This window comes from Bos indicus, chromosome 18 (assembly GCF_029378745.1).
Source record: "Bos indicus isolate NIAB-ARS_2022 breed Sahiwal x Tharparkar chromosome 18, NIAB-ARS_B.indTharparkar_mat_pri_1.0, whole genome shotgun sequence".
NCBI lineage: Eukaryota > Metazoa > Chordata > Mammalia > Artiodactyla > Bovidae > Bos > Bos indicus.
In genome coordinates this window covers 64659024-64683114 of record NC_091777.1, presented here as the reverse complement: position 1 = coordinate 64683114, position 24091 = coordinate 64659024, and the positions used below count along the sequence as shown (strand labels likewise).

The 24091-nt window shown below is 47.4% G+C and overlaps 4 protein-coding genes across 4 annotated transcripts; 1 reads left to right on the top strand and 3 right to left on the bottom strand.

The window, feature by feature from the left end:
• Positions 1-6328: 6328 nt before the first annotated feature.
• LOC139177335 (zinc finger and SCAN domain-containing protein 5B-like) lies at positions 6329-10341 on the bottom strand. The gene is made up of 4 exons (XM_070772394.1): positions 9493-10341; positions 9007-9213; positions 7722-7872; positions 6329-7359 (listed from the first exon to the last, which is right to left on the bottom strand). Exons 1-4 carry the CDS (start codon positions 9874-9876, stop codon positions 6713-6715), a joined length of 1389 nt encoding a protein of 462 aa, XP_070628495.1. The 5' UTR covers positions 9877-10341; the 3' UTR covers positions 6329-6712.
• A 1227-nt stretch (positions 10342-11568) lies between these two features.
• On the bottom strand, positions 11569-16342 carry LOC139177330 (zinc finger and SCAN domain-containing protein 5B-like). The gene is made up of 4 exons (XM_070772386.1): positions 15124-16342; positions 14627-14833; positions 13537-13690; positions 11569-13167 (listed from the first exon to the last, which is right to left on the bottom strand). The coding sequence occupies exons 1-4, from the start codon at positions 15259-15261 to the stop codon at positions 13133-13135; spliced, it is 534 nt and encodes a 177-aa protein (XP_070628487.1). The 5' UTR covers positions 15262-16342; the 3' UTR covers positions 11569-13132.
• Positions 16343-17806: 1464 nt separating this feature from the next.
• On the bottom strand, positions 17807-18145 carry LOC109572443 (protein FAM32A-like). The gene has a single exon (XM_019979223.2). It carries the CDS (start codon positions 18143-18145, stop codon positions 17807-17809), a length of 339 nt encoding a protein of 112 aa, XP_019834782.2.
• A 3982-nt stretch (positions 18146-22127) lies between these two features.
• LOC139177333 (protein FAM32A-like) lies at positions 22128-23028 on the top strand. The gene has a single exon (XM_070772390.1). It carries the CDS (start codon positions 22382-22384, stop codon positions 22727-22729), a length of 348 nt encoding a protein of 115 aa, XP_070628491.1. The 5' UTR covers positions 22128-22381; the 3' UTR covers positions 22730-23028.
• Positions 23029-24091: the final 1063 nt, after the last annotated feature.

Genomic DNA, 24091 nt, shown 5'->3' with positions numbered 1-24091 from the left:
TAGAAAACCCAGCCTTCTGAAACCCACCACCTCCTTCTGTACTGATTCCCAAACCTTCTCCTTAGACGTTCTCACTCATCACTTACCTCCTTTGAGCCCTCTTGCCCTCAGCCTCCTCAAGTCGGTGACTGCCTATCAGAGTGTGTCTGGGGCTGAAACATCTCTATTTATAGAGAGCCGGGGGAAATGGCAAGGGTCCCTGCTTGTTACCCCATCAGCACAGTGATTGTGTAAGGGCGGGTGAAGCCATTTATATGACCTCATTTTAGATAATCCAGTTTATCCATGGATCCAGTTTCACACGGACACTGCACCAGAAAAAAACACAGTTTATCAAAGAGGCCTCCATGTTGGTTTTGTGGTAGACTTCTCTGATAGCTCAGGTGGTAACGAATCCTCCTCAAATGCAGGAGACGCTAGAGAAATTCCTGGGTCAGGAAGATCTGCTGGAGAAGGGATAGGCTACCCACTCCAGCGTTCTTGGGCTTCCCTTGTGGCTCAGCTGGGAAAGAAGTAAAGTGAAAGTCTTTCAGTCATGTCCAGCCCTTTGTGACCCCGTGGATATACTGTCCATGGAATTCTCCAAGCCAGAAGACTGGAGTGGGTAGCCGTTCCCTTCTCCAAGGGATCTTCCCAACCCAGGGAGCGAAGCCAGGTCTCCTGCATTACAGGCAGATTCTTTACCACCAGGGAAGCCCGTGCACTTTTTGGCAGTAAGATTGATTTTTCTGGTCTAGCAAATACTTTTCTCATTTACCTGGAGAGTTGGAAGGAGTCAAAGCATAGGTATCTGAAAGTTTCAACCAGTTTGGTCGCCTATGCTTTTCTGGTGGCTCAGTGGTAAAGAATCTACCTGCCAATGCAGGAGACGTGGGTTCACTCCCTGGGTTGGGAAGATCTCTCACAGAAGGAAATGGCCAACCCGCTACAGTATTCTTGCCTGGAAAATTCGATGGACAGGAGAACCTGGTGGGCCATGGAATAGCAGAGTTGGACACAACTCAGCGACTAAACAACCCTTTTTAAAATTCCACATGCAAAGCTCTCGGACGAGGTCAGAGTCCTGTATGTTCTCAGGGAACGTGCCACCTTTGGGGTCGCAGTCTGGCTTTTCAGTAAGTACACTTTGGTGTGGCACAGACACTGGTGGTTTGAATTATGGACTGTCTGGTACTATTCCATGACCCCACAAAAAATGTACATTCTTTAGCCATAGTGACTGAGGAATTTACTAGAAAAATGTTGAGCACATGCTTCTAGAAGCCCATGACAATTCACCCCTACGTAAAGGGATTTCCTCTACCTTTCGTCAGCAACGTATTCACTGTTCAGAAGAATGGGGGTAAAAGAGAAATGAACAGAACTAGTTTCATTTTATTCCACCCTTCCATCTCCTCTACATTCCTCACCCCATACCCAATACCATTCCCTCACTGGTACAATCTTTCATATTGAATGGACATTAGTCCATCCATCATTCTTCTGACATCTACCTTTTCAGGAAAAAAAAGGTTGAAATGTCTGAATGGCTCCCTAGATTTTGACTTCTGTAGTCTGGAACTATGTTGATCTTTGCTGTACTTTCAAGAAATTTACAGTGTTGAGACTCCTCAAATGGATATTCACAGCAATGCCAGGTTTTATATTATTCGGTCAAGACAAGCCACCAGGCAAGGCTCTCAGTCATGATTCTTCTGGGGAAAAAATAGGAGGAAGACTATTTAAACACTGAATTCCATGTAGTATAGTGACGTTGGAAATGTTAAGCAAAGATTGTCCACCCAAAACATTTCCTTGTTCTCACCAGGGTATTTATTAGCTCCAAGGAAGGGACGCACAAAAGGATCCAAAGAGAATCAAGTTCCTGATCACATACTTGTTATGTTTATGAAACACACAACATACAGTTTTGACTCTTTTATAAAATGTACAATCTCGTTCCACCAAGTTCATTCACAATGTTGTGCACTGTCAGTGTTGTCTATTTCCAACCTTTCTCATCACCCGAAGAACAAAATGTGGTTCATGAAAAGTCCCTCCCCATTCTCTGCCCCCCTCCCCCCTTACCCTTGGCAATCCATTCATCTACTTCTTGCATCTATGGGTTCAGTTCAGGTCAGTTCAGTTCAGTCGCTCAGTCGTGTCCAACTCTTTGAGACCCCATGAAATGCAGCACGTCAGGCCATCCTGTCCATCAACAGCCCCCGTAGTTTACTGAAACTCATCCATTGAGTCGGAGATGCCATCCAACCATCTCATCCTCTGTCATCCCCTTCCCCTCCTGCCTTCAATCTTTCCCAGCATCAGGGTCTTTTCAAATGAGTCAGTTCTTTGCATCAGGTGGCCAAAGTATTGGAGTTTCAGCTTCAGCTCAAATATTTTCCAATGATATTCAGGACTGATTTCCTTTAAGATGGACTGGTTGGATCCCCTTGCAGTCCAAAGGACTCTCAAGAGTCTTCCCCAACACCAAGGTTCAAAAGCATCAGTTTCTTGCCTCTCAGCTTTCTTTAAGTCTAACTCTCACATCCATACATGACTACTGGAAAAACCATAGCTTTGACTACCTGGACCTTTGTTGGCCAAGTAATGTTTCTGTTGTTTACTATGCTGTCTAGGTTGGTCATAACTTTTCTTCCAGGGAGCAACAGTCTTTTAATTTCATGGCTGCCGTCACCATCTGCAGTGAGTTTGGAGCTCCCCCGCCCCGAAAATAAATTATCTCACTGTTTCTACTGTTTCCCCATCTATTTGCCATGAAAGGATGGGACTGGATGCTGTGATCTTAGTTTCTGAACGTTGAATTTTAAGCTAACTTTTTCACTCTCCTCTTTCACTTTCATCAAGGGACTCTGGTTCTTCTTCGCTTTCTGCCATAAGGGTGGTGTCATCTGTGTACCTGAGGTTATTGATATTTCTCCTGCAAATCTTGATTCCAGCTTGTGTTTCATCCAGCCTAGCTTGTCTCATGATGTACTCTGCATATAAGTTACATAAGCAGGGTGACAGTATACATCCTTGATGTACTCCTTTCCCGATTTGGAATCAGTCCGTTGTTCTAAGTCCAGTTCTAACTGTTGCTTCCTGACCTGCACACAGATTGCTCAGGAGGCAGCTCAGGAAGTCTGGTATTCCTGTCTAACAATTTTCCAGTTTCTTGTGATCCACACAGTCAAAGGCTTTGGCATAGTCAATAAAGCTGAAGTAGATGTTTCTCTGGAACGCTCTTGCTTTTTCAATGATCCAATTGACGTTGGCAATTTGATCTCTGGTTCCTCTGCCTTTTCTAAATCCAGCTTGAACATCTGAAAGGTCATGGTTCATGTACTATTTAAGACTGTATATGAAGGCTTGGAGAATTTGAGCATTACTTTGCTAGCATGTGAGATGAGTGCAGTTATGCAGTAGTTTGAACATTCTTTGGCATTGCCTTTCTTTGGGATTGGAATGAAAACTGACCTTTTCCAGTCCTGTGGCCACTGCTGAGTTTTCCAAATTTGCTGACTTATTGACTGCAACACTTTCACAGCATCATGTCTGAGGATTTGAAATAGCTCAACGGGAATTCCATCACGTCCACTAGCTTTGTTCATAGTGACTCTTCCTAAGGCCCACTTGACTTCACATTCCAGGATGTCTGGCTCTAGGTGAGTGATCACACCTTCGGGATTATCTGGGTCATGAAGAACTTGTTTGTGTAGTTCTGTGTATTCTTGCCACCTCTTCTTAATATCTTCTGCTTCTCTTGGGTCCATCCATTTCTGTCCTTTATTGTGCCTATCCTTGCATGAAATCTTCCCTTGGCAAATCCAAATCCTTTCTCACACCCTCAGAGGGCACTGCTCTTCACACTCTCTACCTTCTCCTCCACTCCCCAGCCACCTGGCACACCTGACCACACCAAGCCCAACTGGCTTTGCGGTCTGGTTTCTAGGGTTTTCCTCCGCTGTCTGGAAAGTCCTTCCCCTGACACCCTCAGGCTGTCTTCAGATCTCCACACAATCAGTGGTTCTTTGGAGACGGACAGGACTGGCTAAGGCTTTATCGCCCGGCATCTCACTCCATCACTACATTTCCTCAATAGCAGTTTCTCAGCCTCGGTATGTATTTTATTTTTAACTCCATTTATTTTCAGCTGTGCTGGGTCTTTGTTTCTGCCCGGGGCGCAGGGCTCCTCTCCAGTCGCGGGGCACAGGCTTCTCGCTGCACTGACCTCTCTTGTGCGGAGCCTGGGCTCTCGGGGCTCTGGGCTTCAGTAGTGGCGGCTCCCAGGCTCGGTGGTTGTGTCGCACAGCCTTAGTTGCTCCTGAGCCCTGGGATCTTCTCGGGTCAGGGATGGAACTCATGTGCTCTCATTGGCAGGCACAGCGTTTACCTCCGAGCCTCCGGGGAAGACCTATTATTCACTTTTCTTAACTAGTACTTAACTGCGTCTGTGTTTTGAAGTCTTATTCATATTTCATTGTATTAACTCCTTGTGTTGATTCTTCGATAATGATTCTAATACCCCTGTTTCTGAAGAGACCCAGTCTTTGTATTCTATATTGCTTCTTTGAATAAGTTGCCTCCATCTTGGGCCTGTAAGTTAACATCCTTTAACATAGAAGGAGGCGACAGAGGATGAGATGGTTGGATGGAATCACTGACTCAATGGACTCGAGTTTGAGGAAACTCCTGGGAGATAGTGAAGGACAGGGAAGCCTGGCATGCTACATTCCATGGAGTTGCAAAGTGAAGTGGCTCTTTGTGACCCCATGGACTGTAGCCAACCAGGTTCCTCCATCCATGGGTATCTCCAGGCAAGAATACTGCAGTGGGTTGCCATTCTCTTCTCTCGGGGATCTTCCCCACCGAGGGAGCAAATCACGTCTCCTGCATTGGCAGGCAGATTCTTTACCACTGAGCCTCCTGGGAAACCATGAGAGAAGCTGCCACAATTCTGAGTATTGACCCAAGAAATGAAAACAAATGGACCCTGGAACTGAAGGTTAACTGTATTTACAACAATCAAGATGACACTGATCAGACCAGTGATGACCAGTTTCAGGATGATTGTCAGAGCTGACTGCGCTGTTTCTGCCTGTAGCCGCCTCCCTCCATCTACAAAAGCTGTTGCTCATTAATTGTCCAGGGTAGGAGGTGGGGGGAGTCAGCCATTGGACAGACGTCTGCCGCACCTCCACAGTTGCTGGAAAAGGAAATGGCAACCCAGTCCAGTACTCTTGCCTGGAAAATACCATGGACGGAGGAGACTGGTAGGCTACAGTCCATGGGGTCACAAAGAGCTGGACATGACTGAGTGACTTCACTTTCACTTTCAACAGTTGCTGGCATCCAGAGTAAAGCTAACTTTCCTTTCCCCCAACCTGGCCTCTGTATTGGCTTTTAAGTGCGAGGAGCCAGACACCAATATCTATTACAATATCATCCTTGAGTTTGCTGCCCCCAACAAATTCCAAAGCTAATTAATAGAAGAAAATGCTGATTCTTTGAAAAGAAATACTTATCTCCATTCTGCTCCAAATGACCTCTCTTCATTTCTGCTGGAGGAGAGCCAGGTGGGATGAAAGAGTGCTACCTTGAAGAATCTTTTCAAGCAGAGACACCCTAGAATCTCAGTGTTCAAAAGGGCATTAATATTACATTACCTAACAGTTCATAATTCCAAAAGAATACAGTTACTTTAAATGCTCGAGAGGGTGCTCGGTCGCTTCAGTCGTGTCCAACTTGTTGCAACCCAACAGACCATAGCCTGCCAAGGTTCTCTGTCCATGGCATTCTCCATGCAAAATACTGGAGTGGGTTCCATTCCCTTCTACAGGGGATCTTCCTGATGAAGGGATCAAACCTGGGTCTTCTGTGCTGCAGGCAGATTCTTTACGACTGAGTCACTGGGGAAGCCTTACAGAGGGATGATATCTCCACATAATAATGGCCATGTAACAAACCGCAGCTATCATCTACTCCATATAAAAAAATCTTGGGGATAGGGTGGGATGATTTGGGGGAATGGCATTGAAACATATATAATATATGGGAAACAAGTCGCCAGTCCAGGTTTGATGCACGATAGTGGATGCTTTGGGCTGGTGCACTGGGACGGCCCAGAGGGATGGTACAGGGAAGGAGGATGGAGGCGGGTTCAGGATGGGGCACATAAGTATACCTGTGGTGGATTCATGTTGATATATGGCAAAACCAATACAAGATTGTAAAGTTAAATAAAAAATAATAAAAAAAAATCTTGGAAGGGGAAATACACAGGACACTTATTTGACAGAAATGTCTTTGTTTATTTGAAATTTAAATTTCACTGGTGATGCTCTTTTTCATCTGGCCACTCTGCTAGGAGCATCCTATTGTACAATTAAATCTTGCCTAATGGGGGGACAATCAGCAGTGAGCTCAGTCAGTTTCACGAAGAAGTACTGAAAACTAATGAGACCTGCATTCACTGAAGAAGAACAACACGAAGCCAAAACTTATCACAAAAACACAGGCTACACTAAAGTAGAGAACAAAATCTGCAGGGAAAGATAAGTCACCACTCAATATTCACCTAATTCATGTGAATGGAATCCTATCCGGTTCCAGTATGATCGTAAGGTCTTCACATGTTACCCTTTCTTTGTATCACATTAGTGACAAATAATCCCAAATTTCCTTCTCGGAGTAGAAGGCACTTAGATCTGAGGGCAGTGTCCTGAGCCAGTCATCTGGAATGGATTTTCTGGTGGCGTCTGAAAGTCCCCAGCTGACGGAAGGCACTGTGACACTCGGGGCACACGTAGGGCTTGAGGCCAGAGTGGATGCGTCGGTGAACATTGAGGTTCCCTCGGTGGCTGAAAGCTCTGTCACAGTGCTCACAGCGGAAAGGCTTCTCCTGGGTGTGGGTCCTCTTGTGAGCGCGCAGTGTGGAGTCGTGGGTGAACTTCTTGAGGCAGAGATCACAGCTGTAGGGCTTTTCGCCAGTGTGGATCCGCTCGTGAACCCGCAGATCTGAAGGCTGTATGAACCCTTTGGCACAGATGTCGCATTGAAAGGGCCTCTCTCCTGTGTGTGTCCTCTGGTGCAAGATAAGCTGAGATTGATAAGGAAAGCTCTTTTTGCACATCCTGCATTCAGAGGGTGCCCGTCCCGGGGTTTCTGCTCCCTCAGGAAGACTGGTGGGTCCCACGGTGCCAGATACATCAATGGAATGGGACCCAAGCTGTCCTGAGAACTCTCCTTGGTCCAAACATGTGGCTGCTTCTTGACGCACGTCTTGGCAAGTCGGACTGCTGTCCCGTTTCCTTTTCATATGTCTGCGATTTTTTAGAGGACCTCGTCTGGATCCCCTCGTAGTGGAAACGTCTGCCTCTGGAACACAGGAAAAAAGGGTTCAGGAGCCACATTTTAAATACCACTTTCTTCTTGAGGATTCTTCTGTCTCTCTCTGTTTCCAGAATCCCCTGAAAGAGATGCAGCACCACATTTAACAAGGAGCATTTTCTGTGCTGCCGGCCTCACTGGAAACCTGATGTTAGCTGAGAAGTTCCCATCAAGCAACCAAGCTAAGAGCTTGGACTGTGGGACACTGGAACGTTGATGATGGAGAAGGTTGGCACTGGACAATGATCTCCACCCACCCATCCAAGGATGGTGATGCTGGCTACCCAGCCTCATGCCACCATAGGAGGGAGTCACTAACTCTGCTGGATTCCACGGTTTTTAGTACTCACCAGGACCCTTCAGAAGTTGAGATGCTTCAGATTGAAGGGTTTTTGTGTCTCCCCTGTCTTCCAGCAGGTCCTTCTCCAAGTTCTCCCTGGGCGTCAGACCCTCCAGCTCACCTGTTTCAGGAACAGTCTCTGGCGGGAGAGCTCTCTCATCCTGACAAGGGACAAACAAGCAGAGTCAAAGCCATTTACCTTAGTCCATGGAAAACTGTTTCCTATTTCCCCATCTGCCTCGTATCTTGACCTTATACTCCAAGTTTCTTCATGAAATTTTAGGGGATATGCCCTGACTTCGTCTGGTCCACCCCATCACCCTGATTGATAATCATCTCCTGATACTCAAGGCTGTCCTGGATCTATACAGACTGTATCTTGCAATCAAATCAGGACATCACAGTTGGCACTCTGACTTCTCTATGCATAGGTCTCTCCAAATCATACCCACTCCTTCCTGCTCCTGACTCTGGAAGTAAAGAACTCTAGGTCCAGCTCTCTTGACTCCATCACTGTTGGAGACTTTGCCTGGATTCATCTTCGTGATAGTGGTTAACCAGTACATAGGAAGAATGATGACCAGTATTCTTGGTCTCTACTCCATGCAAGTCAATAGCATCCCCTGCCTATACCCAACCTTATTTGAACAAATCCACTGTCTTCCATTCATTCTTCAATGTCTGAAAGGGAAAGTGTTAGTCGCTCAGTCGTGTGTGACGCTTGCAAACCCATGGACTATAGCTGCCAGGTTCTTTTGTTGATGGGATTCTCCAGGCGAGAACATTAGAGTGTGAACACTAGAAGCCCTTCCCTTCTCCAGGGGATCTTCCTGACCCAGGGATCCAACCCAGGTCTCCTGCATTGTCGGTAGATTCTTCACCATCTGAGCCACCAGGGAAGCCCAATGTCTACTGGGGGGCAAAATGAGTCCACTTTGGAGTCACTCCTTCAGTTGCAAGGAATGATCATATTCTGAAATATGACGTTCCCTTGGGCAAAGTGGCCTTGGGTAAATCAGCTGTCAGTGCACTTACCTGCAGAAAATTGAACCTAGCATCATGTGAGGAAGACAGGATTCCCTTCTCCCCACTCCTAAGACTAGAAGCTTTCATAGCAGAGGGACAGAGATGGATTATCTTCATTCTCACACTGATTAGAAAAAATGCCTAGGAACTGAATGCATCCACGGGAATTCCTGGAAGCAATGGATCCATTCCTGTCCTTTGCCAAATCTCCCCATTACTCCAGCAGCCACACCCACCTCACTCTCTTCTATCTGCTTCCACGATCTCACCTGCTCCCTAGATAGGTTCGTGGCTCCAGGCAGATTCTGCAGCTCTTGGCTTCCCTCCTGGCCATCCTCTGGAGGTATGACCCTTGAAGAGGGTTGGGGCCCCCCGCACAGGTGTCTCTCATCGTCCATGTGACCGGCCTTGGCTTCAACCATCTCAATGTTGGGATCACGCACAAGATATTTCTGCCCTTGTATGCAGACTATGGTCTGTGAGGGGAGAAATCAATCAAGATCAGTCTGTATAAGACCTGGGATGTAGTTTTCAGGCATCCAATGGCATTGACAATAGAAGCTCCCGTTTGCTGTAAAAGATCTACATCCTTCGAGTTGAGACAGCAAAAGTATCTCCCAAATTGCCCAACTGTGAACTTCTCTCACCTGTTTGGGAACCACTGATACAGAGCCAAACCCGCAGGTCCTATCTTGTGATCCCTGCAGCTTGCACGTGTCTCCTTGTCCCACACCCATCATTAAGGTCCTACTCACCCAGGTCTTGTGTTTCTGCTTATTTCTCAGCACGTCCTCCAGGTCTTTGCAACTCTGCACCCCACTTTCTTTGAGCAGGACCTGGCACTCCAGGGGCATGCAGATCATGAACTGCTCGAGCACCAGCCTGTCCATCATCTGCTCCTTGGTGTGAAGATCTGGCCTCAGCCACAGATGGCAGAGTTCACGGAGTCTCTTCAGATCCTTGATGGGGTCTGACTCCTCCGAGCTGCTAAATGTTCTGAACTGGACGTGCCAGTTTTCCTGGTCACACTCTGAGTTTTCCATGAGTGTGTCTTGGGGTGGCACGGACGCCAGTGACTCTGCCCCAGGGCTGTCTGTGATGTTTTCACAACCCTGAAAAAATGTCTGGTCCTCAGCCATATTGATGGAGCAAATTTCCAGTAGGACTCTGAGCAAATGCTTCTAGAAGTGGGTGCCCAGTTGACGCCTATGGAAATGGATTTCCTCTGCTTTTCCTCAGCATTAAAGTCACTGGTTAGAAGTCTAGGGAGACAAAAAAAAGAAACAAATGGGTTTCATTTTTTTCCACCCTTCTGTCTCCCCTACATCCCAATATTGGACACCATTGCCCGACTCATTCAATATTTCATGAAACTGTCTGGTCAGAAATGACCATAGGGCTTCCTTGGTGGTCCAGTGGCTAAGAATCTGCTGCCAATGCAGTTTGCCAGGCAATCAAACCTGACATGGGTTTGATTCCTCATATGTGAAGACCCCGCCTGCCTCTAAGCCTGTGCACCAGAACTCTTGAGCCTGAGAGAGGCAACTACTGAACCCGAGCTGTAGACTCCCAGCTCTGCCATGGGAGAAGCCACCACAATGAGAAGCCCATACCCCTCAGCTAGACAGTAGTCCCCAGTAGCTACGACTAGAGAAAGCCCTCACAGTAAAGAAGACTCAGCCCAGCCAAAATGAATGAATTAAAAAACTTAAAATTAATAATAATCATATATGTAGTTTTTAAATGGCCATAGGGTGCTGCTCAAAAACCCTTGAAGAAAACGAGCCACCTCACAGCAACATGTGTGGAAACATTCTTATCCCCTTGCAGAAGAGCTCGATTAAACATGGGGTTAGAGGAAGATCTCCTGTCACAAGGTCTCCCAGCTAATGGAGGATGAACAGAAAGCAAGACCTTTCTGAAACCCACCAGTGTGTCCTGATTACTAGGCATCCTCCTTGGACGTGCCCACTCATCGCTTACCCCTTCCAGTTCTCTTGCCTTCAGCCTCCTCAGGTCAGGCACTGGTTCTCAAAGTGTGACTAGAGCTGAAATGTCTGTATTTATAGAGAGTTGGGTGAAACTCCAGGGGTTTCCAGCCATAACCTCATCATCCCAGTGATTGGATAAAGGGCATGGAAGGAACCACTTGGGATAATCTGGGTAGATTCCACTTCCTGTGGAGACTCCAACAGGAAGAACCATTAAAGAGGCCACCATATTGGTTTGGCAGTAAACTTTCTCTAATGTATTTTATTTACTTTAGACTTTGTGGATGGCATTTCTTGGGGAAACAGATTGATTTTCCTGATCTAATGAAGTTTTTTCTCTCTGCTTGGAGACTGTGAGGCAGTCCAATAATTGTAATCTGACGGTGGTAATCAAATTGGGTTACTTAATCTTGTTTCTTTTCTCATGAAATAAGTCATGAAAGACTCTTGTCTAAAATCACCTGATGAGATCTACTGTAAGAAACCATTTCAGAGAGGCATCACAGAAAGCAGAGGTTGTACACCAGTAGGGAAAAAGAGGAGAAGGCAATGGCACCCCAGTCCACTGCTCTTGCCTGGAAAATCCCATGGATGGAGGAGCCTGGTGGGCTACAGTCCATGGGGTCACTAAGAGTCGGACACGACTGAGCGACTTCAATTTCACATTTCCCTTTCCTGCATTGGAGAAGGAAATGGCAACCCACTCCAGTGTTCTTGCCTGGAGAATCCCAGGGACAGGGGAGCCTGGTGGGCTGCCATCTATGGGGTCCCACAGTGTCGGACATGACTGGAATGACTTAGCGGCAGTTAGCAGCAGCAGGGGAAAAGATTGATACTTATCAATTTAACAAGCCTTCTTTTTCTAAATACCTAAGGAAGCAGTATCCAAACTAGTACAAAGGGAACATATCTCAACATAATAATGGCCACATACACAAAACCATGGCTATCACCCACCTGTAGCAAAGTCTTAGAAGAGAAAACACACAGCTCTTTCATAGAAATGTGTTTGTTTATTTGAAATTTAAATTACACTGGTGATCCTGTATTTAAACTAGCCATCCTGCTGCTGCTGCTAAGTGGCTTCAGTCGTGTCCGACTCTGTGTAGCCCCATAGATGGCAGCCCACCAGGCTCCCCCATCCCTGGGACTCTCCAGGCAAAAACACTGGAGTGGGTTGTCATTTCCTTCTCTAATGCATGAAAGTGAAAAGTGAAAGTGAAGTTGCTCAGTCGTGTCCGACTCTTGGCGACGCCATGGACTGTAGCCCACCAGGCCCCTCCATCCATGGGATTTTCCAGGCAAGAGTACTGGAGTGGAGTGCCATTGCCTTCTCTAGCCGTCCTGCTAGGAGTATCCTATTTTACAAGGAAATCACACCTGACAAGAAGGCAATCAGCAAAAGCCTCACTCTGATGATGAGGTACTGATAAGCGGTGAGACACAGCTTCACTGGAAGAACAAGAACAACACAAAGCGAAAATATGTAAGAAAACCAGAGTCTAACATCGTAAGGCAATTCTCCTCCAACTGAAAATACACAAATGAAAAAGAAAACTATAGTCTATAGCAAAGTAGAAAACAAAATCCAAAGGGAAAAATAAGTCATCACTCAAGTATCCTAATTCACTTAAATATCCGAATTCACGTGAGATGCAACCCCACTGGGTTCCACGATCCTCCTAAGCCCCTCCCCTGTCATCCACACTTTGTATCACACAGGTGAAAATCATTCTAAATTTTCTCATTAAAACAGAAAAGACCTGGACCTGAGGGCAGGGTCCTGAGCCAGTCATCTGGAATGGATTTTCCGGTGGCGTTTGAAAGTCCCCAGCTGACTGAAGGCACTGTGACACTCGGGGCACACGTAGGGCTTGAGGCCAGAGTGGGTGCACCGGTGAACACTGAGGTTCCCTCAGTGGCCGAAAGCTCTGTCACAGTGCTCACAGAGGAAAGGCTTCTCCTGGGTGTGGGTCCTCTTGTGAGCGCGCAGTGTGGAGTCGTGGGTGAACTTCTTGATGCAGATGTCACAGCTGTAGTGCTTCTCGCCAGTGTGGATCCGCTGGTGAACCCCCAGGTCTGAAGGCTGTATGAACCCTCTGGCACAGATGTCACATTGAAAGGGACTCTCTCCTGTGTGTGTCCTCTGGTGCAAGGTAAGCTGAGATTGATAAGGAAAGCTCTTTTTGCACACCTTGCATTCAGAGGGTGCCCGTCCTGGGGTTCCTGCTCCCTCAGGAAGACTGGTGGGTCCCCCAGTGCCAGATGAACCAAGGGAATGGAACCCAAGTCGTCCTGAGAACTCTCCTTGATCCAAACACGTGGCTGCCTCTTGAAGCACGTCTTGGCAAGAGGGACTGCTGTCCCGTTTCCTTTTGACGTGTCTGCGATTCTTCAGAGGACCTCATCTGGATAAATTCGGGGTGGAAACATCTCCCTCTGGAACTCAAGAGGAAAGGGTTCAGGAGCCACATTTGAAGTATCACTTCCTTCCTGGGGACTCTCCCCTCTCTCTGCCCTCCCAAAATCTGCTGAAAGAAGAGATTCAGCACCATATTTATCAAGGAGCATTTTCCATGGTGCCGACCTCATTGGAACCATCCCTAATTTGGCTACAGACTTCCCCGCATACAAACTACCTAAGAGTCTAGCTAATGAAACACTCTGAAACATTGACGATGGAGAAGGTTGGCATTGGAGAAGCAACTCCTACCCCAACACCAAGGGATGGAAATGCTGGGTACCCCTTCCTGGACATCAGTGGAGGCAGTCATTACCTCCTGTGGTCTCCAAGTTTTTAATACTCACCATGATCCTGCAGAAGTTCAGGCTCTTGAGCCGAAAGGGTTCTTGTCACTCCTGTGTCTTTCACCAGGTCCTTCTCCAAGTTCTCCTTGGAGGGCGTCTGACCCTTCAGTTCAACTGTTTCAAGAATGGTCTCTAGCAGGAGAGCTTTCTGGCCCTGACAAGGGGCAACCAAGCAGAGTCAATCCCACTGCCTTAGCCCACGGCAAGCTCTGTCTCCTCTTTCCCCACCCGCCTCGTACCCTGATCTCACACTCCAGCTTTCTGGATATCAGTTTGGGGGATATGCCCTGACTGCTTCCCATCACCCTGATTGGCAATCCTCTTCTGATTCTCATGTCTGTCCTTGATCTACACCGACCACCTCTGGCAAACAGATCCAGACTTGAAAGCTGGCTCTGCCAATTATCTTTGCACATATCTCTCCACCTCATCTCACATTCTCCAGGCCCTGAATCTGAAAGCAGAGGATTCTGGCTCTAGGGCTCCTGACTTCACCACTTGTTGATACCTTGCCTGGATTTTTGTTCGTCATGGAAGGTGGCCTGGGGCATAATAAGATGATAAGCAGTATAGGTGTTATACTATATAGCTCTATTCTATACTATATAGCTCGATTCATGAGAAATCAGTAGCATGTCCTCCCCTGATTCACATTTCAAAAAATCCACTCTCTCCAGACATACTCCAAAATCTGAGGGGGAAAATGACTCCAACGGGGAACTTGTTATTCAATTCAAGGTGTTTACAATATCCCCCAATATTAGTGCCTCTGATGAAATCCATCATGGGGGAAACAGCTGTGAGTGCATTTACCCCTGATAAAGTGACCGAGCACCATCCCGTGGAAACAGGACTCCTCTCTCTCATGCTTAAGGCCACAAGCTCTCATGGTGAAGGACTATGAAAGAGGGACTGTCTTCATTCTCACACTGGCTGGAAAACGACCGGGAACAGAATGCATCCATGGGAATTCCTGGAGGCAATGGGTCCATTCCTGTCCTTTGCCCAGTTCTCCAAATACTTGCGCAGTCACACTCACTCGACCCACTTCTACCTGCTCCCAGACTGGAGGTCAGGACATCATACTCACCTGCCCCCTCAACAGGTCCTTGGCTCCTGGCAGATGCTGCCCGTCTCGGCTTTCCTGCTGGCCCTCGTCTGGAGGGATGACACTGACTGTAGACTGGGGCTCCCTGGCTTGGTCTTCCTCACTGTGCCTCTCACTGACCTCAGATCCTAACATCTCAACACCCGAGACTGGCATCAAAAAATCCTTGCCTTGGACACGGACTACAGCCTGTGACAAAAAATTCAAATAGGATTAGTCTCCCTTCACAAGACCCAAAAAGGTATTCATTGCATATACTACCTTAGAAGCCCATCTCCTGGGAATGACATTTGAAAGACCAACACCCTCAAAGTGAGGATCTACAGAAACATCTCCAGTGATGCCACAGGCCAAGTGCTCGCCCTTCTGGGAATCACTGATTCAGAGCCAAGCCCTCTGATCCTTCTCCTTCATCTCCCAGCTCCCAGCTGCTCATGCCACCGTTCCCTGTCTCACAGGGTCACTAGGGTCCTACTCACCCATTTCGTCAGTTTCTGCTTCTTTCTCAGCACCTCTTCCAGATCCTTACAAGTCTCGGCACCACTACTTTTGACTAAGATGTGGATGTCCTGCAGCATGCACATCACGAACTGCTCCAGCACCAGCCTGTCCACCATCTGCTCCTTGGTGTAAAGATCCGGCCTCAGCCACAGACTGCAGAGTTCACGGAGCCTCCTCAGAGCCTTGATCGGGTCGGATTCGTCCGAGCTGCTAAACGTTCTGAAGCGAACTCGCAAGTCTTCACGGTTGGAGTCGGGGTTTTCCCTTCGGGGCTGTCCACGACAGGGCCACGACCCCTTGTCTGGTTCTCAGCCATACCGACTTTGGAGCTTTTCAGTAGGACTCTGGGCAAATGGTCTAGAAGTGGGTGCCCAACTGACCCCGATGGAAGGAATTTCCTTTTGCTTTTCCTCAGTAATAGATTCAGTATTCAGAAATATGGGGGAAAAAAGATAAACGAATGCAGCCAAATACTTTTATTTTCATCCACCCTACCATCCCTCATCCCAATACTGGGCATTATTTCCCCCTCAGAATTTCACACCAGGGACAAGAATCCATTCTCTTATTCCTCCGACATCCATCTTATAGTACAAGAAACTGTGTGGTCAAAACTGTCCACAGGGCACTGCTTAAAAGCCCTTGTTGAGAAAATGAACCACACCCCACGACACCATGGAGTGTGGAAACAATCTCATCTCACAGAAGATTCCACAAATGAACCACAGTTCACGTGTGGCCGGAGGGAGATCGGTGGATTTCACACGGTCTCTGAGCGAAATGCAAGGTGAACAGAAAGCCAGGACTTACTGAAACCCACTTCCACGTGCCCTGACTTTCGAGCGTTCTCTTTAGACATTGCCCATCAATTACCTCTTTGAAGCCTTCTCGCCTCGGTCCTCCTCAGTTGGGGACTTGCTCTCAAACTCGGCCGGCGGAGAAGCGTCTCTCTATGGAGCTGGAAGAAATGCCGGACCTCTCGGCCTGTTACGCAATCGGCGCATGGATTCGTTGAGGGCGCGGCAAACCATTCTAGATAATCCCTCTTTACTTAATCACAGGGATTCGATTGCCCATGGAAATTCGCTCAGGACAAACCACGATTTATTAAAGAGGCCTCCATAGTGATTTAGCCACAGATTCTGTGTATTTTTTTGTTGTTGTTGTTCTGTTTTTGGCCAAGCAGGGAGGCACGTGCGGTCTCAGTTCCCAGACCGCGGAAGGAAACCACGCCACCTGCAGCGGGAGCGCTAAGTCTCACCCGCTGGACCGCTAGGGAAATCCCTCGGTTTCCTTTTGGATTTGATTGATTTTGGACTTTGGGGACTGCATTTTGGGGTGAACGGACTGGTTTTAATGTTCTCGAGAATTTTTGGTCTCACTGCCTGGAGGGTTTGACGGAGTCAGAGACATGACTGGAATCTGGCTGGGAGCCAGATCGGTTGGACTCCTCTCGTCTTTTCTGTTCTTGTGAGATAAGTCTTAAAAGGCTTTCCTAAAATCAGCTGATGAGCTAAGGTGTGAGAAGACCCGATTTCTAAGTAGCCTTTTTGAAGACTAGAAGTTGTACACCAATAGGAACAAGAATGACACCTATCACTTTCGGAAGCCTTCCTTTTTCAAAACACCTCGGGAAGAAATACCTGAACAAGTATGGAGTGACTGAATCTATCTCAGCATAATAACAGCCATGTAGGCAAAACCACGGCCATCACCTATTCCCTGTAGAAAAGTCTTAGAAACTACACAGACACATTTGACAGAAATGTGTTTATTTGAAATTTAAATTCCACTGGAGAGCTTGGCCTCTGTGCCAGGACCATGCAGGTTTACAGAGAAGTCCTGCCTAACAGGAAGGCAGTCAACAGTAGGCTCAGTTTCAGGATGAAGTACTGATAACTAATGAGACATGCTTTCAGTAGAAGAATAACAAAAGAAAGCAAAAACTTATTGAAACAGGCTACACTAAAGTAGAAAACAAAATCCAAAGGGAACGATAAGCCATCACTCAAATATTCTCCTCATTCATGTAAATGGAAGCCCCTGGACCCAATATCCTCCGAAGCTCTTCCCATGTCATCCACCCTTTGTGTTACAGAAGTGACAAATCTTTGTGAATTTCCTACTTGGACCTGAGGGCAGGGTCCTGGACCAGTGGTTCGGAATGGGTTTCCTGGTGGGATGTGAGAGACCCCAGGGAGCGGAAGGCACGTGACACTCGGGGCACATGTAGGGCTTGAGCCCAGAGTGTGAACATGAGGTTCCCTCTGTGGTTGAAAGCTTTTTCACAGTGCTCACAGCAGAAAGGCTTCTATGGGTGTGGGTCCTCTGGTGACCATGCAGCGTGGAGTCGTGAGGGAAGCTCTTGGGGTAGAGATCACAGCCGTAGGGCTTCTCGCCCAGTGGGTCTCCTGGTGAACGCATAGGTCCGGAGGCTGCATGAACCACTGGACGTGGATGTCGCTTTTTTCTTTTTGTAATTTAAAGGGCCGTCTCTCTTTTATGCGGTTCCAGAATAAGGGCCCATTACTTTGATAAGCACGGGCTCAGCAGAAGCCTCAACAAAATATGTGTAAAAGAATGTTTCCAAAGGCTCCAGAGATGACCCCAACTCTGCTTCCTGCTTCCCCTGGACAATACTCCATCTCCTGGGTGGGGCGGCTACTTGGTCCAGCTGACTTTAGGAATGTCACAGCGCTCCGTGAGCGTGTCCAGGTGTCTGTTGAAGTCCTCCACTTTCTGCTTGTGGGTTTTGGATGCTTTCTTCAGGATCCTCTCCATATGTCGCTTCTCCCGCACCTTCTCAAAGGCCACCTGGGCTGGGGTCAGCTTGTCGAGGTGGCGCCTCAGCTCCTCCTCCTGGTTCTTCTGGATTTTCCCCATCGTTTCCAGGAGTTTTGCCTTGTCTCTGTCCTTTTTCTTCTTCCGCTTGGTCACACCAAGCTCTGTGACTCCTTTGAGCTTCAGGGGTCCCTTTTGGACCTGCTCGTAGGCGTCCATGCTGCCCATTTTTGGATTCATATTTCTAAATGGACAAAAGTCGGGGGTGGGTCAGGTTTCTGAAATGGAAATTGGGAAAATATCGTTCTCTACTGTAGATCCGAGAGGTTTTCTCTTTGTGGGAGCAGGAGTCTTTTAATTTCATGGCTACAGTCACCATCTGCAGTGAGTTTGGAGCTCCCCCGCCTTGTAAATAAATTATCTCACTTTTTCCACTGTTTCCCCATCTGTTTGCCATGAAGGGATGGGACCAGATGCCATGATCTTAGTTTTCTGAATATTGAGTTTTAAGACAAGATTTTCACTCTCCTCTTTGACTTTCATCAAGGGACTCTGGTTATTCTTCGCTTTCTGCCAGAAGGGTCGTGTCATCTGTGTATCTGAGGTTATTGATATTTCTCCTGCAAATCTTGATTCCAGCTTGTGTTTCATCCAGCCCAGCTTGTCTCATGATGTACTCTGCATATAAATTACATAAGCAGGGTAACAATATACATCCTTGATGTACTCCTTTCCCGATTTGGAATCAGTCCGTTGTTCCAAGTCCAGTTCTAACTGTTGCTTCCTGAACTGCATACAGATTTCTCAGGAGGCAGCTCATGAAGTCTGGCATTCCTGTCTAACAATTTTCCACAGTTTCTTGTGATCCACACAGTCAAAGGCTGTGGCATAGTCAATAAAGCAGAAGTAGATGTTTCTCTGGAATGCTCGTGCTTATTCAATGATCCAATTGATGTTGGCAATTTGATCTCTGGTTCCTCTGCCTTTTCTAAATCCACCTTGAGCATCTGAAAGTTCATGGTTCACTTACTGATGAAGAGTGGCTTGGAGAATTTTGAGCATTACTATGCTAGCATGTGCGATGAGTGCAATTGTGCAGTAGTTTGAACATTCTTTGGCATTGCCTTTCTTTGGGATTGGAATGAAAACTGACCTTTTCCCATCCTGTGGCCACTGCTGACTTTTCCAAATTTGCTGACTTATTGAGCGCAACACTTTCACAACATCATGCCTGAGGATTTGAAATAGCTCAAGTGGAATTCCATCACGTCCACTAGCTTTGTTCATAGTGATTCTTCCTAAGGCCCACTTGACTTCACATTCAGGATGTCTGGCTCTAGGTGAGTGATCACACCTTCGGGATTATTTGGGTCGTGAAGATCTTTTTTGTATAGTTCTGTATATTAATATCTTCTGCTTCTCTTGGGTCCATACCATTTCTGTCCTTTATTGTGCCCATCCTTGCATGAAATCTTCCCTTGGCAAATCCAAATACTTTCTCACACCCTCGGAGGGCACCGCTCCTCACACACTCTACCTTCTCCTCCACTCCCCAGCCACCTTGCACACCTGACCACACCAAGCCCAACTGGCTTTGCGGTCTGGTTTCTAGGGTTTTCCTCCACTGTCTGGAAAGTCCTTCTCCCGACACCCTCAGGCTGTCCTCCGATCTCCACACAATCAGTGGTTCTCTGAGACGGACAGGCCTGGCTGTTGCTTTATCACGTGGCATCTCACTCCATCACCACATTTCCTCAATAGCAGTTTCTCAGCCTCGGTATGTATTTTATTTTTAACTCCATTTGTTTTTGGCTGTGCTGGGTCTTTGTTGCTGCTCGGGGTGCAGGGCTCCTCTCCAGTCGCGGGGCACAGGCTTCTCGCTGTAGTGACCTGTCTTGTGGGGACCCCCGACTCTCGGGGCTCTGGGCTTCAGTAGTGGCGGCTCCCAGGCTCGGTGGTTGTGTCGCACGGCCTTAGTTGCTCCTGAGCCCTGGCATCTTCTCGGGTCAGGGATGGAACCTGTGTCCTCTCATTGGCAGGCACAGCCTTTACCTCCGAGCCCCCCAGGGAAGCCCTATTATCCACTTTCTTAACTACTACTTAACTGTGTCTGTGTTTTGAAGTCTTATTCATATTTCATTGTATTAACTTCTTGTGTTGATTCTTTGATAATGGTTCTAATACCCCTGTTTCTGAAGAGACCCAGTCTTTATATTCTATATTGCTTCTTTGAATTAGTTGCCTCCATCTTGGGCCTGTAAGTTAACATCCTTTGAGATAGTAGGAGGCGACAGAGGATGAGATGGTTTGATGGCATCACCAAATTAATGGACACGAGGTTGAGCAAACTCCTGGGGGATAGTGAAGGACAGGGAAGCCTGGCGTGCTGCAGTCCATGGAGTTGCAAAGTGAAGAGGCTGTTTGTGACCCCATGGACTGTAGCCAACCAGGTTCCTCTGTCCATGGGATTCTCCAGGCAAGAATACTTCACTGGGTTGCCATTCCCTTCTCTTGGGGAACTTCCCAACCGAGGGAGCAAACCCATGTCTCTTGCATTGGCAGGCGGATTCTTTACCACTGAGCCTCCTGGGAAACCATGAGAGATTCTGAGAATGACCCAAGAAATGAAAACAAATGCACCCTGGAACTGAAGGTTAACTGTATTTACAACAATCAAGATGACACACATCAGACCAGTGATGACCACTTTTAAGATGGTTGTCAGAGCTGACTACACTGTTTCTGCCTGTAGCCCCCTCCCTCCATCTATAAAAGCTGTCACTCATTAATTGTCCGGGGTGGGAGGTGGGGGGAGTCAGCCATTGGACAAACGTCTGCCCCACCTCCACAGTTGTTGGAGAAGGAAATGGCAACCCAGTCCAGTACTCTTGCCTGGAATGCCATGGACGGAGGACCCTGGTAGGCTACAGTCCACGGGGCTGCAAAGAGTTGGACATGACTGAGTGACTCTCTGATGCTTTCTGATGCTTTCTTCAGGATCCTCTCCATTTGTTGCTTCTCCTGCACCTTCTCAAAGGCCTCCTGGGCTGGGGTCCGCTTATCGAGGTGGCACCTCAGCTCCTCCTCCTGGTTCTTCCGGATTTTCCCATCGTTTCCAGGAGTTTTGCCTTGTCTATGTCCTTTTTCTTCTTCCGCCACTAACCAAACTAGGTAAAACTTTCAGATACCTATGCTTTGACTCCTTCCAACTCTCCAGGTAAATGAGAAAAGTATTTGATAGACCAGGAAAATCAATCTTACTACCAAAAAGTGCACGGGCTTCCCTGGTGGTAAAGAATCTGCCTGCAATATGGGAGACCTGGCTTTGATACCTGGGTTGGGAAGATCCCTTGGAGAAGGGAACAGCTACCGACTCGTCTTCTGGCGTGGAGAATTCCATGGACTGTATATCCACGGGGTCACAAAGTGTTGGACATGACTGAAAGACTTTCACTTTACTTCTTTCCCAGCTGAGCCACAAGGGAAGCCCAAGAATACTGGAGTGAGTAGCGTATCTCTTCTCCAGCAGATCTTCCTGACCCAGGAATTACTACAGCATCTCCTGCATTGTAGGTGGATTCTTTACCACCTGAGCTATCAGAGAAGTCTACCAGAAAACCAATATGGAGGCCTCTTTAATAAATTGTGGGTTTTTTTCCAGTGGAGTGTCTGTGTGAAACTGGATCTGTGGATAAATTGGATTCTCTAAAATGAGGTCATATAAATGGCTTGAACCACCCTTGCACAATCGCTGTGCTGATGGGGTAACAAGCAGGGACCCTTGCCATTCCCCCCGGCCGTCTATAAATAAGATGTTTCAGCCCCAGACACATTCTGATAGCCAGTCACCGACATGAGGAGCCTGACGGCAAGAGGGCTCCTAGGAGGTAAGTGATGAGTGAGAACGTCTAAGGAGAAGGTATGGGAATCAATACAGAAGGAGGTGGTGGGTTTCAGAAGGCTGGGTTTTCTACTCACCTTGCATCAGCTCAAAGATCTTGTGAAAGCGGTGGATCTCCCTTAAACTCCATATTAACTACGGTTGACTGCTGAGCTCTCTGTGAGGAAGAGAACTTCCTCACAGACTTTAAACATGTAAATGGAACTTGGGAACTATAATGGAACACAGATCCTTCTCTTGCAGAAAAGACATTTTAAATAAGAGGTCTTTCAGGTTCCCCCTGCCTGCCTCCATCTGATGTATAGGTTTATAAATCACCCTGATTTATAGGGTGTTGCCACCCTCCATGCTGTGGTGTGGTGTGCTGCATTTATTCCTCAAGGCTTTCTGATCCCTGGCCCCCTGGGCTAAGCAGAGATGTTCGTCTGTGTTCATTGCTGTTAACCCACACAGAGGGAACCTCTCGGATTTACACAGGAGAACGATATTGTCCCAATTTCCATTTGAGAAAACTGACCCCGCACTCTTGTCCATTTAGAAATCCGAATCCACAGATGGGCAGCATGGACGCCTACGAGCAGGTCCAAAAGGGACCCCTGAAGCTGAAAGGAGTCACAGAGCTTGGCGTGACCAAGTGGAAGAAGAAAAAGGACACAGACAAGGCAAAACTCCTGGAAACGATGGGGAAAATCCAGAAGAACCAGGAGGAGGAGCTGAGGCGCCACCTCGACAAGCTGACCCCAGCCCAGGAGGCCTTTGAGAAGGTGCAGGAGATGCGACAAATGGAGAGGATCCTGAAGAAAGCATCCAAAACCCACAAGCAGAGAGTGGAGGACTTCAACAGGCACCTGGACACACTCACGGAGCACTATGACATTCCTAAAGTCAGCTGGACCAAGTAGCCGCCCCACCCAGGAGATGGAGTATTGTCCAGGGGAAGCAGGAAGCAGAGTTGGGGTCATCTCTGGAGCCTTTGGAAACAGCCTTTTATACACATCCTTTTGAGCCTTCTGCTGAGCCCGTGGTTATCAAAGTAATGGGCTCTTATTCTGGAACCGCATTAAAGAGAGACGGCCCTTTAAATTACAAAAAGAAAAAAGCAACATCCATGTCCAATAGTTCATTCAGCCTCCGGACCTGTGCGTTCACCAGGAGACCCACGTGGGCGAGAAGCCCTACAGCTGCGATCTCTGCCCCAAGAAGTTCCCCCACGACTCCACGCTGCACGCTCACCAGAGGACCCACACCCAAGAGAAGCCTTTCTGCTGTGAGCACTGTGAAAAAGCTTTCAACCACAGTGGGAAGCTCAGTGGTCCCACTCTGGGCTCGAGCTCAACATGTGCCCTGAGTGTCACCTGCCTTCTGCTCCCTGGGGTCTCTCACATCCCACCAGGAAACCCATTCCGAACCACTGGCCTAGGACCCTGCCCTCAGGTCCAAGTTGTTTCTGCTCGAAGAAGGAAATTCCCAATGATTTGTCACTTCTGTAACACAAAGGGTGGCTGACATGGGAAGAGCTTCGGAGGATACTGGGTCCAGGGGCTTCCATTTACATGAATGAGGAGGATATTTGAGTGATGGCTTATCGTTCCCTTTGGATTTTGTTTTCTACTTTAGTGTAGCCTGTTTCAATCAGTTTTTGCTTTCTTTTGTTATTCTTCTACTGAAAGCATGTCTGATTAGTTATCAGAACTTCATCATGAAACTGAGCCTACTGTTGACTGCTTTCCTGTTAGGTGGGACTTCATGTAAAACTACATGTTCCTGGCACAGAGGCCAGGCTCTGGCGTGGAATTTAAATTTAAATAAACACATTTTTGTCAAAGAGTGTCTGGTATCTTCTAAGACTTTTCTACAGGGAATAGGTGATAGCCGTGGTTTTGCCTACATGGCTATTACTATGCTGAGGTAGATTGACTCACGCCATACTTGTTCGGGGATTTCTTCCCAAGGTGTTTTGAAAAAGGAAGGATTCCGAAAGTGATAGGTGTCATTGTTTTTTCCTATTGGTGTACAACTTCTACTCTTCAAAAAGCCTACTAGAAATCGGGTCTTCTCACACCTTAGCCCATCGGATGATTTTAGAAAAGCCTTTGAAGACTTATCTCACAAGAACAGAAAGAAGACAGGAGTCAAACCGATCTGGCTTCCACCATCATGTCTATGACTCCGTCAAACTCTCCAGGCAGTGAGACCAAAAATTCAAGAGATCATTAAAACCGGTCCGTTCACCCCAAAATGCAGTCCCCAAAGTCCAAAATCAA

Bases quoted from the DNA above. Each gene is read 5' to 3' on its own strand.
- LOC139177330 (XM_070772386.1), bottom strand. From the start codon at position 15,261: ATGGTGGACAGGCTGGTGCTGGAGCAGTTCGTGATGTGCATGCTGCAG. The intron at 14,834-15,123 runs GTGAGTAGGACC...TTTTTGTCACAG, and splicing joins AGCAGAAACTGACGAAATGG to GCTGTAGTCCGTGTCCAAGG. The intron at 13,691-14,626 runs GTGAGTATGATG...GCCCCTTGTCAG, and splicing joins AGGACCTGTTGAGGGGGCAG to GGCCAGAAAGCTCTCCTGCT.
- LOC109572443 (XM_019979223.2), bottom strand. From the start codon at position 18,145: ATGGACGCCTACGAGCAGGTCCAAAAGGGACCCCTGAAGCTCAAAGGA.
- LOC139177335 (XM_070772394.1), bottom strand. From the start codon at position 9,876: ATGGCTGAGGACCAGACATTTTTTCAGGGTTGTGAAAACATCACAGAC. The intron at 9,214-9,492 runs GTGAGTAGGACC...CTCCCCTCACAG, and splicing joins AGCAGAAACACAAGACCTGG to ACCATAGTCTGCATACAAGG. The intron at 7,873-9,006 runs GTGAGATCGTGG...GTCCCTTGTCAG, and splicing joins CGAACCTATCTAGGGAGCAG to GATGAGAGAGCTCTCCCGCC.
- LOC139177333 (XM_070772390.1), top strand. From the start codon at position 22,382: ATGGGCAGCATGGACGCCTACGAGCAGGTCCAAAAGGGACCCCTGAAG.